Raw genomic sequence first — 14,598 nt, 5'->3', positions numbered from 1 at the left:
AATACACAGCCAGTCAACGGCCTTGTAGCTGACTCTGGTAATTATGATGTAAAATTCCTTAACTTTCACATTATTGTTTAAAGAAGTAGGAATATCACTTAAGATTGACCAACTTGAATGAAATCAAGGCATGAAATAAATCTCTAATCTATTAATTTCTGACTTATTAAAAATAAATAACTAGTTAAATTCAACCAGCTCATCACTGTATCTAGAGCTCACATGGGCCAAGAGGAGGAGTGTGGAAGCCCTTCTGAGTGTAGTAATAGGGCTGTTAGCTACATTTACAGTTTGATGTACAAGTCTAATTTCCCCAAGGTCTGATTCTTTAAAAGCATTGGCAGCTGATATCAGTCTCACCAACATGGTTTTAATACCAGGAAGTAGCTTATGCTGGGAGACAGGGCTCCTTGACACCTAAGACACCTGCTGAGCTGAGATCTAGCAAAGGCAGAGCAAGATCTGCAGCTGCTCCTGATGCAGTTACCAGCCAATTACAGAATCAACAGTGATAGGATTTCTAGTGTGTAAACTCATTATTTATTCCCTTGCCACCATTGAGAAGAAAAGAAGAGACCCATCTACACAAGTAACTGGGGCATTACTCTTCCTTTGGAAGTGGCAGAGTGGAAACCCCGGCACCCTACTGATTCCTAGAGGCATGTAAGTGCATCTACCCAGCTTTTTCTCTCTTTCAAGACCAAAAAATTCTATGAATATAATTCTCTGCCAGTTATAATAATCGGAATGAATGAAATAGTTTCAGAGTATAGGCCCTGATTTTTGTGGAGGAGCTCAGAGAGAAATCTCTTTTATGAGGCCTCAGGGGAGGCCCCTCCCTCCCGGTCTCGTCCCTCTCTCCATCCATCCTCTGCCCTCTATTCCACATCCCAGGCAAATAGTACTGAACAAGGACACAGCTGGTTCTCTGAAGTAGTTAAAGCCTGTAGGCCAGATGATAGAAAGACAGCAGATATAGCTTAATTTTAATAAAGCATTTAAATAGAAGAAATTTTGTCTATAATAATAAAAGCATCATATGCTAATTACACGGGACAGCTGAACAACCTTCCAGACGGGGCTGTGAGGGCTGAGCCCCTTGCACAAATTTCATACATCGGGCCTCTAGTATTTAAAATATAAGTGTGAGACTGCTTTTTAGTTTGATGTTCTAAAAGAACCAACTGACTGTTTTTTTCTAGGTGACCCTAGCCCCTCAATACATGGTCACCCCTTGTGTGATTAGGAAACAGCTTATTCAACAAGAATCAGGACCATACCCAGCTGGTCTGTGGGTCCCGACTCCAGGACAACCTAAAGCGGAGGTTCTCAACCTTGGCTGCATTATGGAATCACCTGGGAGCTTCAAAGGCTAGAGGCCTGGGTCCCATCCCTAAAGGTTGGATTTGGGGGGTGGAGGTGTGACCTGGGCCCTAGGTTAATACTGGGATATTAACCTAGTATTGCGCCAGGCGATTCTCATATGCAGTGGAGGTGGAAAACTGACTTAAAGCAGGAGACCTGGTCCTGGACCAGTGGCTGAGACTGCCACCAGACCTGACCAAGTTTCCTGAGGACTCAAGGCTCTTGGGTTGACTTAACCCTCTATCCTTGGTGGCTCTGATGTCTGTGTGCAGTGGTGAAACCCCCTGTCCTTACTTCCCACTGGGATTTCTTCTCTTTGCTCCCAGGCTCTGAGGAGGTGGGCTGCTTTGATTCACTCTTACAGCTGGCCTCTGTGTGAAGGTCCACTCAGAGGGAACGCCTGCTTCTGGCTCTGTCTTAGGAACTAAAACAGTAGTTCTTAATCTGAATACTTCAGGCCTGAAAGACAGTCTCATCTCCTGGTCCACCAACCCTATGGGATAGAGCCTGAACAGTGCTCCTGTCCCACTCCTCACAGGGATCAAAAAGAGCCTGGGGCAAATAGGGGGATGTTTGGGGTAGGGTTGGTGTATGGCAAAGGCCTGGATGCTTCCTCAGACTGGATTCTCCAGTTTTTAGATTGATAATACAATTGAATGCAGCTGACCTGGGTGCTTACACACAGGTGACATGGATGCGTATGCAGAGGTGAAACACATGGGAGGGAGTACTTACTTGCAAATGGCAAGCAAACATTCTTCTATGGTGTCCCTCTGAGCTTTGGTGAGGGAACGCCCCTTGGACAGCCTGTATATTGTCTGCAGTGTTGAATCGATCAAAGAGGTGTAGTGCTCCGTTCCGGCAAAGAGAGGGGCGCACCTTGTGAGGAGCGGGAGCACTGCAGAACATATGTACCTATTTAGCGCCAGCGCAGCCTCTGTGGTGCTTAGGGACACCTAGGAAAGGGTATTGGGACACTGGTTAATCTCTCCAGGAAAGAGCAAAGCTTACCCCGTGTACCCAGTGCCCATCTAGTGGGCAAGGAAGCACACACATATCTCTCTACATATCACAGCAGCAAAGTGAACAACTTTGTACCTTCTCAAAAGACTGATTTCTCTTTTGCATTTTAAATGAAAATAAAAGCCCTGCTAAAAATAAACAAACAGAAGAAAGCAAAGGCTGGCTGATTCACAAGTATCCAGCCTCCTCCAAGAATTCCAAACTCTTCAAATCAGGTGATGGCCAATCTAACCCAAACCCTTGATGTTTGCGAAGTTCAACTACATTATTATCCCATTCTAGCTCCCCCCCCCCTTTTTTTTTATCACTTTAGGGAGACTCACAAGTTGTCCTCTAGTGATTCTGAGATTAGTAGTTGGGTGGAGGCCACGGGAGCTCTCAAACTCACTGGTTTTGCAAAGAGACAGTGGAGGAGCTCTGACCTCCGTCACTTAATTTATGAACAATTCATAACCTGATAAATGACATGAGGGTAGACCTCAGGGGAATAAGTGTCCAAGGAATAGAAATGTAGGACCTTCTCTAAAATGGTGTAATTCTCACACACAGTGTTCTCTCTTGTTCACTTAGACTGGATTTAGGGAGGGCTCACTTAGTGACATGAAATTTAGCAAAAGCATATTTAACTATCATCTGAAAAAACTTAATAAAAACCTGGAGATATGCAGAGATGAAATATTATCATTATTTTCTGTGATCATCGCAGTAATTATATTTGTAATTTGTGATTTGATAAACTGTACACATTCCTGGTATTCCTCTTAATTATCAGAAGTTTGTCTCCTAGAAGCTTGAGTAATCATACTGAAAGAGCTAATCTTCCACATTTATCACTTTAACAGAGTTGTTAAAATGAGGAAGGACAGAGCTTTTATTAAAGTGGCTTAAAAGTTCTCAGAAGAGAATGCATGAAAACATGTGTGCTGAGGAAATGAATAGAAAATTTCTTTTGTAGATAGTGCTGAGGTAAGCATGTGATCTGGACATCAAATGCTAGAATAGCATTTACTATTTATTTGAGCTACAAAAAAATCAAATGCTTTGATCAGGAACCTTAGGAATGTCCCACAAGTTTAAAAAATTATTATACTCAAATTATATTATTTATAGAGAAAGCTGAACACAAAAGAAGCTGTGGAAGCATTGTTGTAATTATCCAAAGGATCACATGCCCCGAACACCTTCATGGTTCTACCATCTCTTAATCCCCAGCCAGAGACGGGGTGGAGCTCTCATTCAGATTGGGGACTGTACTGCTTCCAGTTCCAGGTTACCCCATCCATTTCTCAGCAACCCATTCCAATGGAACCCATTCCAGCTAAGGTACTGGCCACCTGACAGCCATAACAGAACTTAGACTGCTATCTCTGTTGGACACCAGGTGGAACCTTTGAGAAACTTGATGACTGATCAAGAAGACATGCTCTGGCTCTTTAAAAACAAGCCTAAACTGGTGAAATGTTCTTAGACTTAAGCTGATTTAATTGTCTTTTCTCCTTGGACCCAGAACTCCTGGTGCACTGTGTCTCTGCTTAGTCCTGACCTGGGGCATCAGGCATCTAAGCTCTTTAACTCTTGGGGCCTCCTGTCTTGATGTCTGTTGATATTGGATGGCTGTACCTTACACTTGACTGCCAAACTTGGATTTGCCCATGGCCTCTTGTCCTGACCATGTCATGTCCTGAGCTCCAGACTATCCTGCCTGATGGCCAGTGCATTAAACGTCGGGAGTGATGTGGGAAGAGTATTTCCAGCCTCTAATGCTGCCAGCCAGCCCTTTTCATAGGCAACAGAGCCATACTTTTCACATGAGGGTGATTTTGTCTCGCAGGAAACATTTAGTGAAATCTAGAATTAGTCTGGGGGTAGCAGGTAGAGGCCCAGATGCTACTAAACACCCTACAATTCACAGGATTACCCCCAAGCCCCCCAAAATAGTGCTGATGTTGAGAAACTTTGGAATAGAGGGAACTGGATTGAATATCAGAGATAATGTTTACATTCATCTAAGTCTCTGGCCAATAAATTAATATCTTCCATTACTTGGTGCCTCTGTTTTCTTACCATTTAAAGCATGCTACTAAGATGTAACCAGTGAGTAGATTAAAAAGTGCTCACTTCTAAATCCAATATTACTAATTTATTTACAATGATGGGAAAAATATTTTTTCTTATCTTAGTCACTTACTGTATCGAGAGAGGCAGAGGCTCTTAAATCAGGTAAAAATCCAACCTCCAGCAGGTGGAGCAGAAAAGTTTGATCCTTAATTCCATAGACACGGTCCAAGAAGAGCACCATGGGGGACTTGTGGTCAGGGCAGAAGCTGGCTGCCATATTGGGCTCGCTGACAGACCCATCTGAAAGACATGCAGAGAATGTCATTTCCCCTTTTTTATCTCAACAGTCACAAAGGCAACACAAAGTTTGTCTATGACTAGTTCTACTAACAGGCAACAGGAATTTTGGAAACAATATAAAATTGTGTTGAATCCAGCTTATACTGGCTAGGAAGAGCTGATAATTAAAATTTTAGGAGTTTTGTGAACCAGTTGTTGGACATGCTCATTATTATTTCTTCAACCAGTTTTTCTATTCCTTGCTCAGTTTCCTCTCTTTCTGCCACCCCTATTATGTGAATGTTGTTTCATTTTGTGTTGTCCTAAAGCTCCCTTAGGCTCTCCTCCTGCTTTTTAAGTTTATTTTTTTCCAGTTGTTGCTCTGCTTGGGTGTTTTTTTCTACCTTGTCTTCTAGCTCGCTGATGCAGTCCTTAGCTTCCTATAGTCTACTGATGATACTTTCTATTGTGGTCTTTATTGCAGCTATGTCATTCTTCATTTCCTATTGGTTTTCTTCATTTCTTCTTGATTCTTACACATGTTGTTGAATTTGTCTGTTATCCTTTTCAGAGTCCTTATAACCATTGCTCTTAATTCTTTCTTTGACAAATTACTTGCCTCCATTTCGTTTACTTCTTTTTTTGAGGGGGTTGTTTCTTTGTCCCCCCATTTTTTCTGTTCCTTTGTGGTTATTTCTATGTATTAGATCAAACTTGTATGGCACCCATATTTTTTTGAGTTTGTCTTATATAGTCGATATTTTGTGGGACCCAGTGGTGCAATCTCTCTGGTCTTTTAGATGGGTATTCTAGGGAGGCCCCCTACTTGGGATATTTGGGTTCTCTTGGTATAGTTGGGTCTTGAGTGTTACTTTCCCATTCATGGATGGAGTCTCCTCTCAGGGTGTCTGGTTATGTGGCTCATACCACATGTACTGAACAGCACAAAATACAACTCGACAAGACACGACACACTCACGATACCGATAACCCCAATAAAAGTGACCACCAGAGAAAAGAGAATTAGGATAGAGAAAAGAGAACAAAAATAATATTGAGAAAAGGGAAAAAGGTAAGAGAGAAAAGAAAAAGGAGAAAAAAATAGGGAAGAATATACATATATGGGAGAAAACACCACAAAAAAAAAAAAAAAACAACCAACAAAAAACAGATAAACCAAAAAATGCAAACAACAAACACTCAGAAAAAAAGGGGGGGATGTGGACAGAATATGTAGAGGCAGAGTTTATATCCAGAATGTAAGGTTAAAGAATTGAATAAATAGGGAAATGACCATGGTTCAGTACAGAGGAGGTAGAAAGAGAATGAGTTGATAAGAAGAAAAGTAGAAACAAAATAATCAATTAATAAAAAAATAAAAAAATAAAAATTATCTATATATTCATCTATTTTTGGAAAAGGAGACTAGAGGAGAGAGCAGATAGGCTTGAGTTTAGTGAGTGAAACTAATTAAGCAATTAGGAGAAGAAGAGAGCAAGAGAGGAGGGCAAAAACAAAAGCATAAAAAATTGGCTAGCAAAGAAAGAGAAAAGAGAAGGGTGCATAGACTTGGAGCAGGGGAGAGGAAATTAGATATATGAGTAAGCCATAGTAGTGTGCACAATAAAATGCTTAAAAAAAGGATATATGAGTAAGCCAACAGAGACTACAATAATATAATGTCAATAAAGCAGATAAAGAAGATCAATTTTTAACAAGGGGTAAAAAGAGAGAGAAAAACGTTCTCTAGGTGTCCTCTGTCCTTTCCAGCCACAGATTATCTCACCAGCTGTGTTTAATTCACCAATTCTGGGTGGATGTTATTCAATTTATTTGTTCCTTCTATCTGTTCCGTGAGGCACAGGACACATCCACCTATTCGGCCGCCATTTTGACTCCCCCTCAACATGCTCATTATTAAAATAAAGTTTACAATTAAGTAAATTATATTTAAAAAGATAACAAATACTCAAAATTCATTACTTCCTAATTATTCTCTTGAGGTTATTTACATCTGTTGTATTTGTATGTTGGAATTACAATACAATGGTGTGCTATGTGCCAACTCTTTGCTCAGTGACATCACAGTGGTAACTTGAAATCGTCCATGGTGAGAGTAACTGCATCACAGAAATGGGCAAATGCCAGGAGTAAGGGCTTGATTTTATTGTTTTATTGATTGAAGACATAAGAAAGGGAGGGAGAAAATGTAAGGCAGAATAAATTTAAAAGTCTGTCATGTCTATAGCTATTACATCATAAGTAGCACCAAACTGAGGAAATCTTCCAGTATTTTAAAAGTATTATATGATTTAGGTGAAATTTAGATCAGATCATCCAATAATTCTAACCTTATCTTAATGAAGTTCAAAGGTGAAGTGGGGAATACCATGAAGAGAATAAAAATTGCTTGACTTGGAGAATAAAGAAGGATTTTGAAATATGATAAAAAAGAAAAACAGTCTTCCTTCTACACAGCCCTTAAATGATGAATCTCTAGTCAGAGCATATTTAAATACCATTCTTCATGAGGCACCTTGAGAGCCACAAAGATTTTGTGCTACCCAGCCCAGAACCTCCGTTAGCCCAGTGATCATTGCAGGGTACTCGGAGAGCCAGGTGGGAAGGGACTTTCTGGACTGGAAGCCGCCTGCTTCTCCTCTCCTGAGGACTAGGGAGCTGGATCTGAGTTAACCTCTCAGATACACCTGGTGTGCTGAGAAACATTTTTGTGGTGTATCAGTAAGATTTTAGTGTTCCAAAAGTTTGGGAAACACTAAGTTCAACATTTTTTTTTTTAACCATACATGTTCTCAGAGACTATAATCCAATGTGCTTGATGAAGTTTTATAAAAATGTGATATTTTTGAGAGTGATGTCACCACGATTGAGGAGTAGGAGATCCCAGTCTCTGTACCCCACAAAGATCAACAATTAAACAGCCACCCATGAACAGAAATAGCACTGGAAGAGCTCAGGAGTCCACTTAAGAAACTTTAGGAATGCAGTGGAATAAAACACCCAAGAATAACCATCCAAAAAGGGAAGGAAGAGCAGCTTTATCTTGCCTGCATCATCCCATGCCCCAGGCAGCACTGCTCAATGCCAAGAGCGAACACCTCAGCTAGAAAGAGATCCCCATGTTGGAAAAAAGCGGGGGGCGGGGCGGGGAAGGGGAGGCTGGGTGAGCAATCAGCTTCTTCAACCTGTTGGGGCACTACTTTGCTTTCATACTTGGTGAAAATCTGTCTTGTTACTAAAAATATTGCTGGACTTCCTGACTGTTCTCATCTTTTCCATTTGTGAGTATATAGAGGTTAATATATAGGGCAGAGGACAGACATAAGTTCGAAAAGACTGACACTTGAGTCAGTCCAAATAAGTAACAATTAAAATACCTTGTTTAATCAATAGCTATATAGGACACACCTTGCCTTTCAGCACCTATTAGAATCTTATGAGAACTTTTCTCAGCTTGTCTTGTTTTGTACATGATAGTTTAGTTCCAGATATATCTCATCTCCAAACATTCATCCACAAGATTGCTCCAGAAACACCAGGCTGAATGAAAGAAACCTTTTCCTTCATTGTATCCTCTAATGAACTTGAGCCCTTTTGCACAGCAGAAGAGTTCATAATGGTAGAAGAAAATGCTGTAATAGCAGGTTACAAGTTAATTCTATGACTTCATTAAAACAGTTGTCATTTAATACTAAATTAGGTCAGAATGTGAAAACATTTTTCAACATGGTTGATTAGGTTTTGAAAACTATTGTACCTAAGAGCCCTCTTTGTAGCTAAGCATTCTTCTTGAAGTATAGCAAAGTCTGACAGGCAGAATAGCTGGAGGCACGCTTAAGTCCCCAAGTACAAATGATTTACTCTGCCGGCAATTATGTGAAAAATAAAATAATTAATTGCAATTGTACTTAATAAATGGAGCTAGTCTGTTTCTTATTAACAGGCCTGTTTGTAATACCAAATTACAGCATGACCTTAAACAAGACCTTTAAAACACTGGATATTCACAGGGGCAGAAGCAGATGGGGTCTACTTCATACTATCTGGAATTCTCCTCCAGTTATGTCCATTCCTCTGTCATTTAAGTACAGCATTTAACACAGTGAGTTGATGTTAGAGATGGTTAAGAATAAGAAGATGGGCAGGGCTATTTGTATCAGCCACACAGCAGGAGCCAAGGTGGTCCCAGTGACCTGCTCTGCAGAGAACCTCGGCAGCTTTGGCCACTGACTAAACCAACAGCCAGCACAGCCACCAAAAAACCCTGGCACATTTCACAGGTTTTCCATATTTGCAGATGCCCAGATGCCTGAGTCTTCCTCCACTCCCACCCCCCTCACTGCTAGAACCCAAGATCTGCACTGGCAGCCTCTGCCGCTGTGTAACTTCAAGATGCCAGCTTAGACCCCTGCAGCGGATACCCATTGCCATCTGTGCACAGGAGCAGACTCCTATTGCTGGCCTTTATTGCCATGCACATATGGCGAGGCCCTGCAGCCATGGGAGTGCAAACTGACAACCCGGGCTGCCATAGCTGCTTGTGGGCCCAGCTCTGGCCCTGTCTCCTGTCAATGGCCTGCACTGTTGTAGCTAACACCTTAAAAAACATTTTCAAATTGATTTTAGAGAGGAAGGAAGAGGTAGAGATAGATAGATAGATAGATAGATAGATAGATAGATAGATAGAGAGAGAGAGAGAGAGAGAAACATCAATGATGAGAGGGAATCATTGATTGGCCTCCTCCTGAACAGCACCGCTGGGGATTGAACCTGCAACCCAAGCATGTGCCCGGACCACAGAATCTAAAGGTGACCTCCTGGTTCATAGGTAGACACTCAATCCCTGAGCCACACCAGTTGGGCTATAGCTAGCACCTTTAGTGGTGAACTTGTACACCACTGGCCAGAGTCTTGTCATTGGCCTCCACTGCTGTGCACCTGTGGCAAGACTCTGAAACCACACAAATGCACACCAACAGCCATGGTCCCCACAGCTGCAGGTGCACCTACAGGTGGCTCTTATTTTTGATGCTGGCTGTGGCCATTGCCACTATGCATGGGTATGCAACTGCTCTGTGTCACTATACCTGTAGCTGGTCCCTGTAGCTGAGTGCATATCACTGGCTCTGACAATCAGCACTGCCTGCCCTGTCCCTAGTTGCTAGAGCCAGAAGCCTAGTAAGGACCTCAACAGCTCTTGCAGTCATTGAAGACTCCTGGCAGCTCTTACCAAGGACCATACAGTTGTCAATGTTGTGGACTCCAGTGTCCCTGAGTTGACAAGACATCACTCCTTCCCCAAGACCCAAAGCTGCTACACACCCCTGCACTTGGCACCCTGCTTTACTACACCTGGGTTCACAGCACACTCCAAAGTGCCCCACCCACAGGTGAAGGTTTTTCCTTACCAAAGTCAGTCCATAAAGTCTGGAAGAGATGAATGATTTTTTAAATGTGCAGATAACTATGCAAAGCTAAGGGTATCACAAAAAATAAGGAAACATAACACCACAAGGGGACACAATAAACTTCTTATAACTGACCCTAAAAAAATGAAAATACATGAATTGCCTGATAATTTCAAGTAATTATTTTAAATGCTCAGAGAGCTACAGGAGAACACAGAAAAACAATTTAATGAAACCAGGAAAACAATATGAGAACAAAATGAGAAATTCAACAAAGAGATAGAAAATATAAAAACATAAAAACAACTAAAAATTTTGGAACTGAAGAATATAATGATTGAATGGATGAATTCAACAGAACACTTTGACAGCACACGAATAAGCAGAAAAATCAGTAAACTCAAAGAAAGATCATTTAAAATTATTTAGTAAGAGGAACAAAAATAAAAAAGAATAAAAAGGAATGAAAAAATACTAATGGGAAACCATTAAGAAAAACAATTTACACATTGGAGTCCCAGAGGGAAAGAAAGGGAAAAGAGATAGAAAACTTAAAAAAATAATTGCTGAGAATTTCTCAAACCTGGAGAGATATGTGGATGTCAAAGTACATGAAGGTAATAAGTCACCCCCAAATTTCAATCCCAAATGATCTTCTCCAAGATACACTATAATAAAACTGTCTAAAATCAAAGACAAACAAAGAATTTTAAAAGCAGCAGGAGAAAAAAAAAATTTCTCATACAAGGGAAACCCCTCTCTATAAGACTATGAGCAGATTTCTCAGCAGAAACCTGCAGACCAGGAGAGAGTGGGATGATGCATTCAAAGTGATGAAAGAGAAAAACTTCCAACCAAGAATACTTGAACCAACAGAGTTGGTCCCTTACATAAAATGGTATATAACAATGCATACAGTTAGCCATCCCCATCTACAGATTTCCAACTGTGGATAAAAAAATACTGTCTTTGATCCATGGTTGGTTGAATCTATGGATGCAAAAGCAATGGATACAGAGGACCAATTATACATTTATTGAAAAAAAATCCATGTATTTGTAGATCCAGACAGTTCAAACCTGTCTTGTTCAAGGGTCACTTGTACATGCAAAATTTCTTTAAAAAAAAAACCCAGCATACCATTAAAAGGATCATGCACCCTGATCAAGTGGGATTCATCCCTTGCATACAAGGATGGTTTAATATATACAAATCAATAAATGTGATATATCACATTAATAGGATGAAAGACAAAAATCATATGACCATTTAACCAGTTACAAAAAAGCATTTGATAAAATTCAACATCTTTTCATGTTAAAAGTTCTCAACTAATTGGGTATAGAAGAAATATACTTCAACATAATAAAAGCCATATAGACAAACACACAACTAGTATTCTCAATTTTGAAAGACTGAAAGCTTACCTCTAGGATTAGAGTGAAGGCAGGGGTGCCCACTATTACCATTCCTATTCAACATAGTACTGGAAATCCTAGGTAGTGCAATTAGGTAAGAAAAAGAAATAAAAGGCATCCAAATTTAAAAGTAAAATTATCTCTGATGATGACATGGCTTTGTATATTAAAAATCCTAAAGTCTCCACCAAGAATTGTTAGGACAAATAAGCAAATTCAGTAAAGTTTCAGGATACAAAACCAATATACAACATTCAGTTGTGTTTCTATACTCTAACAATGAAGTAAATGAAAAAGAATTAAAAAAATCATATTTACAAAAGTATCAAAACCAATAAAATATTTAGAAATAAATTTAAGCAAGGTAGTAAAATATTTATACACCCCAAATTTTAAGACATTGATGAAAGAAATTAAAGAAGACATGAATAATGGAAAGAAATCCTATGTTCATGGATCTAAAGAGTTAATATTATTTAAATGTTCATAATAATATCTGAAGCAATCTATATATTCAATGCAATCCCTACAAAATTCTAATGTCACAGATATAGAAAAACAATCCTAAAATTTGTATGGTACGACAAAATACCCTGAATAGCCAAAGCAATCTTGAGAAAGAACAAAGCTGGTGGCACCACATTTCCTGATTTCAAACTATATTAAAAAGTTACAGTAATCAAAACAGTATATTATTGCTATAAAAGCAGACACATAGATCAATGGAACAGAATTGAGAGCCAAGAAATAAAGCTATACATACAAAGTCAAGAAAGATTTGACAAAAGAGTTAAGAATACTCAATGGAGAAAGGATAGTCTCTTCAATAAATGGTGTTGGAAAATTATATTCACATGCAAAATAATAAAATTAACCCCTGTCTTACACCATTCACAAAAATTAACTCAAAATGGGTTAAGAAAACTTAAGACCCAAAACATGAAACTCCTAGAAGAAAACAGTCTTAAATTCTTTGACATTGATCTTGGTGATGATTTTTTGGCTATGACACCAAAAACACAGATAATGAAAGCAAAAATCAACAGGTAGGACTCCATAAAAACACACACAACACACACCACAAAAAAACTTCGTTACAGCAAAAGAAACAATAAACAAAATAAAAAGGCAACCTGTGTAATAGGAGAAAATATTTGCAGACCACATATCTGAAAAGAAGTTAATATCCCCCCCCCCCACACACACAAATAAGGAATATACAATGAAATAGCAAAGAAGAAAGTAATTCAATTAAAAATGGGAAAAAGACCTGAATAGATATTTTCCCAAAGAAGACACAAAAATGACCCTCAGGTACATGAAAAGGTGCTCAACACCACTAATTATCAGGGAATTATGAATTATGCAATTCAAAACCACAAGATATTACTTCATACTTATTATAATGGCTATTATAAAAAAACACAAAGGCTAACACATGCTAGTGAGGATGTGAACTGTTGTGCACTGTTGATGGGAATGTAAACTGGTACAGCCACTATGGACAATAGTATGGAGGTTCCTCTAAAAATTAAAAATAGGACTTCCATTTGATCCCACTGCTGGGTATATATTAAAGGAAATAAAGTTATTATCTTGAAGATATATGCCCCCCCTATGTCCATTGTGGCATTATTTACAATAACCAAGATTTGGAAATAATCCAAGTATTCGTTGATGGATAAATCGATATAGAAAATGTGACACACACATACTGGAATATTGAGCCATAAAAAAGAAGGAAATCCTGCCATTTGCAACAGTATGGCTGGACTTTGAGGGCATTATGCTAAGTGACATAAGTCAGACAGAGAAAGGAATTACTGTGTGATCTCACATATGAGAACCTAAAAACATTCAACTTATAGAAACAGAGAGTAGACTGATAGTTACCAGGGATTGGGGTGGTGGGAAAAATGGGCAGATGTTGGTCAAAGAGTTAAAAACTTTCAGTTATAAGATGAATAAATTCTGTGGATCTAATGTACAGCAAGTTGATTATAGTTAACTAGTGGCCTAGAGCACGAAATTCGTGCACATTAAAAGAGAATGTGCACGAATTAATTAGAGGAAATATTTTAATATTGCTATTTGCCCTTTTTCTATAATAGAAGTGTCAGAGATGAATGAAAATTAGTAAAATGTATATGAAAATCTCCCTCCTGTCAGAGTCTGGAGTGCACTGCGGGACCCAGAGTCAAGTCCCTGCCCACCCGCTTGCGCTTCGAAATCTCAGCTGAGACCCAGACCAGGCTGGCCCCACCCACACTGGGCAAGACCCAAACTTGGCTGGCTCCACCCCCGTCAAGACCCGCTGAGCAGGGGGCACGGCCTGAGGACCCCCAGCCTAGCACCAGGGCAGGGGGTGCAGCCTGAGGTCCCCTGCCCTGGCTGGGCACTACACAGTCTCAGGTGCCTGCTGATGGGTTGTTATGTGTCACTGTGTGATGACCATTTGCATATTAATTGCATGCTAATAAGACCAGACGTCCTTCCAGACAAAGCCGCAGCAGGTGGGGGCCGTGGCCGAGACCGAGGTGGTAGAGGTCCCTGGCTGCAGTGGTTGCAGGCAGGGGCCAGGACCAAGGCCCTTGCATGAATATCGTGCATCGGGCCTCTAGTATTGTATATTTGAAAGTTGCTATCAGAGTAGAACAAAAGAATAACAACAACAACAACAACAACAACAAAGGTAATTATGTGAGGTGAAGAATGTATTAACTAACCTTATTGTGGTAAACATTTTGCAATATACAAGTGTATCAAATCATCACATTGCATATCTTAAACTTATATGATGTTATATATCACTCTTCCCATCTAATAAAAGAGAAACATGCAAATTAACCATCACTCCGCTACGCCCACCAGCCAATCAGAGCAAGTATGCAAATTAACCCAACAAAGATGGCGGTTAATTTGCGTAGGCAGGCGCCAAGTGGCCTGGGTCCTGAGAACAACCTCGGGACCCAGGCCGCTCCTAGCCTTTAGGCCCGCGCTTAGGCCCTGAGCGGCAGGGGTCCGAG

General features: G+C 40.0%; 1 protein-coding gene across 3 annotated transcripts in view; it reads right to left on the bottom strand.

Annotated features, from left to right (window-relative positions):
* Window positions 1-14,598, bottom strand: part of RYR3 (ryanodine receptor 3) — a 547,436-nt gene that overhangs the window by 107,604 nt on the left and 425,234 nt on the right. For all 3 annotated transcript variants that reach the window (XM_080659255.1, XM_080659256.1, XM_080659257.1), the window contains exons 47-48: window positions 4,577-4,746; window positions 2,101-2,321 (exon numbers count right to left, since the gene is read on the bottom strand). In XM_080659255.1, the coding sequence (XP_080515381.1) occupies window positions 2,101-2,321; window positions 4,577-4,746 (391 nt within the window). The remainder of the gene's footprint in view (window positions 1-2,100; window positions 2,322-4,576; window positions 4,747-14,598) is intronic.

The sequence above is a fragment of the Plecotus auritus genome (assembly GCF_963455305.1).
Source record: "Plecotus auritus genome assembly, chromosome: 1".
Classification (NCBI taxonomy): domain Eukaryota; kingdom Metazoa; phylum Chordata; class Mammalia; order Chiroptera; family Vespertilionidae; genus Plecotus; species Plecotus auritus.
The sequence above is the reverse complement of the archived record's forward strand: the minus strand, read 5'-3'. Positions and strand labels throughout refer to the sequence as shown.